The 3545-nt window shown below is 37.7% G+C and overlaps 1 protein-coding gene across 1 annotated transcript; it reads right to left on the reverse strand.

Moving 5' to 3' along the window:
- Positions 1-2434: 2434 nt before the first annotated feature.
- LOC120204453 lies at positions 2435-3079 on the reverse strand. The gene has a single exon (XM_039204541.1). It carries the CDS (start codon positions 3077-3079, stop codon positions 2435-2437), a length of 645 nt encoding a protein of 214 aa, XP_039060472.1.
- Between the last annotated feature and the right edge of the window lie 466 nt (positions 3080-3545).

Below are 3545 nucleotides of genomic sequence, written 5' to 3' on the forward strand. Positions count from 1 at the left end.
TTCAAATTAACAACGTTGCAAATTTGTCATTGATAGATTTTATTCGTGACAATTTGATTCTTCACTAATTAGTGAGGTTGCAAATTTGTCACTTTTTTCGTCTCTAATTTTCTTAAAGTTGTGAGTTTTATACTTTTATGTGTATTTATATAGAACTGTTTTGGTTAATACATATATTTATATGTATATTTAATACAAATTTTATCGTTAAAAATATTCTTTAGTTGACTTTTTCAAAGTTGAATGCTAATATGATAATCATATAATCTTAATGAATAATTTAATTTAGAGAGTTTTAATAGTATTTCCAATCTCTTTGATTATGACGTCTATAAAAAATTACTCACATTCATCAAATTTATTTTAAAGGAAAATATAAGGATCTAGTTACTTCATTTTTACTTTTTTAAAGGCATGTTTGTCCCCTAAATCATACATTTTTTACTCAGTTGGCCATAAAGTTTTTTCAAGACATTATATCATTTTAATATTAAAACGACTCGAGTTATCCTATCATTTTTTAAAATCTTAATTATTTAAATATCTAAAAATATATATTTTTATTTTTTTAATACAACATAAATTTTATTAAAATAATTATTGTTGTAATCTAAAAATATGACGAAAATTAGAGGAAATTTAGAATTCAAGAGTTTACTTCCCAAACCCTCGTGGCTTTTCTCTTCCCAAACCATATCTTGAATATCAAGCGCCGCCCACTTAAATCAATCCCTAAAAATTCACCACTACCGCTTAGATTTCCCCATTCCGTCGTTCGCCACTATCACGCCTCACCCCATTCACCGCCATCTTATCTTGTATCTTCTCTTCTTTCTCCATTTACGCTACAAGCCATTCTTCAACTGTCATGACTTAATCGAGTCCTTGCTCGGGATATGATATCTCGGAAGAAACGGAACGGGGCGGAGTTGGTTTGCTTGGAAATTCCCAACGCATGGATATTTGATGATTATTGTTTGTTAGTCGAAATTACTTTGCTTGGTCGCCATCTTCCTTCTTGACCCTTCAGCCCTGTATGGTCATCTAATTCCCTCGCTTTCTTCAATCCTCTCAAGTTCTTATCTTCTTAATTTATTTCTTTCTTTTATTGATTCCTTCTGAATTTTTGAATGACATTATCATATTAGTAGTTCATTTCAAGTAATTTCCAGTACGTTTCAGACTTTGGATTCTCTAAACAAATGAAAATTTTATGCTTCATTTTAGTGAATTATGTTTACAAATTAATTGCTTTCGTATTTTTAGTTATATTTACATGTTGGGTTAGCGTTATTTAGTTTGGAATTATGTTTCGCAATGGAACTGGGCGATAAGCTAAGTGGTCGGCAAAATGCCATGGCTCAGTTACTTGCTTCCTCAAGCTAGGATATTGTTGATTTCTTATTCTACTATGAACTTGCTCATTATTCTTTTTCTTCATGATGCAGAATTTAATGAATCATTTGGGAATTTCGACAAGCTCATCGAACCAACTTCCGATCCCAAATTCCCCCTTATTTTACAGCTTTTTCTCACCGCCAGCCACTGTCCTCTGAAATTGGTAAGCAACGCCCGATGTCCTTAGAATTGTTATTCACCCAAGCATTTCCTTTAATGAATTTGTTTTTACCTAATTATTTAATTATTATATTGTTTTAAATATTACATAATATCTCTATTTACTAATAGCTAATATACCAGTTCAAAATTTATTATTTTTCTATTCAAAGCTTATATTATTATGATTGTTATAACTATTGTTACAACCAGAATTTTATATCTCAATTTCGGTTTTTTTCTTTATATATATATATATATATATATATATATATATATGTTTGTATATTTTCATTGGTTATAACATTTGTTCTTTTAGTTATTATTTTTGTGGTTACAAGAGTTTGGAATGGTGACTGAAGTCGGAGGCTACCGACAGCATTGACGACCAATCGACTTGATCATAATGTGGGGTTAGTTTTGGGGGTATTTTAGAGGGGAGAGATCAAAATATAATGATTATATAATTTTGGATTTTCATTGTGTCACGCCCTTGGAACTTCGACGCCTCGGAACGTGCGGCCTTAGTCGCCTTTTTAGTGATTGCGGCTAAGTTAGCCTGAAAATATCCCAAGCAAGGATGCTTAGAATCTCGACGGAAGCTAGACAAGAGAACTAGCACAAAAGGAAGGAAAGAAAGCTTTGAGAGAAGAATGCTCTTATGATTTCTCAAAGTAAAGGAGTGAGTACAAAAGAGGAGGAGATGCCTCTATTTATAGCTAAAGCTCCCCTCAATGAAAGGCTAAGATCTAATTACATCGACGGTCGATATTAAATCCTACCTACCAAAAACAAGTGGACATTATCTATACAAATTTAAATGCCACCTAAGTCTTTATGGCTTCTAGAAGGTCCAAAACACCACTTGGGCTGCTCTTCATGGGCTAACCTCGGTTGTGGGCTTGTGGTATGTGACATTCTCCCCCACTTGTTCCAGTGACGCCCTCGTCACTTGTCTGGCATGAAATTGGTCTATTCGGGTTTTGAATTGCCAAAGTCCCTCGGCATGCTCCCAACTTCCTTCGCACTTGGGTTGTCCCTTCCACAAAACGAAGTACTCATGCCTCGGGTGGTGTCCTGGTCGTCTAATAACTCTCTCCGCCTGTATATCTTGGATCTCCTTGTCATAGGAGACCGCTACTCCGACTGGCGCTCGGTGTGACTTGCCTCGATCTAGATCCTCGGTATCTTGATGGTACGACTTGAGCAGGCTAACATGGATAACGGGATACGCTCGGATGGTTGGAGGCAACTCCAATTTGTAGACCATGGTGTCTACCCACTTCACGACTCGAAAATGACCATCGTATCTTCGTACAAGCCCCTTGTGCACATCCGCATGGCGTAAAACATTGGCCAACTTTGCAAGGACAAGGTCGCCAACTTCAAAGTTCACGTCCCTCCGCTTTCGGTCAGCCCACTTCTTGGTCCACCTTCCCGCCTTGTGCAAACAAGCTCGGGCTAAATCGTGTTGCTCGTGCCACTCTTTGGCAACGTTGTGTGCTGATGGATTGGCCTTCATACTTGGTAACAACCGTGTTGGGTGTCAACGGTTGTTGCCCGGTCACGATCTCGAACGGACTTTGGTTTGTCGCCTCATTCCGTTACAAGTTGTAGGAAAATTGGGCCACATCCAACAGCTTTGGCCAGTCTCGTTGGTTAGCACTAACGTAGTGCCTCAGATAGATCTCTAACAAAGCATTCACACGCTCAGTTTGCCCATCGATTTGTGGATGAACTGTAGTGGAAAAGTTCAAGCTCGATCCCATCAGTTTGAACAACTCCGTCCAAAACCTCCCTATGAACCGTGTGTCCCGGTCACTGATGATGGTTTTCGGCATTCCCCAATACTTCACCACATGCTTGAGGAAAAGTCGAGCCGCCTCCACGGCTGGGCAAACTTTAGATGCCGATATGAACGTCGCATACTTTGAAAACCTGTCAACCACAACCATTATACTTGAAAGTCCATCAGTTTTGGGCAAACC

This window comes from Hibiscus syriacus, unplaced genomic scaffold (genome assembly GCF_006381635.1).
Source record: "Hibiscus syriacus cultivar Baekdansim isolate YM2019G1 unplaced genomic scaffold, ASM638163v2 tig00010927_pilon, whole genome shotgun sequence".
NCBI classification, from domain to species: Eukaryota; Viridiplantae; Streptophyta; class Magnoliopsida; order Malvales; family Malvaceae; genus Hibiscus; species Hibiscus syriacus.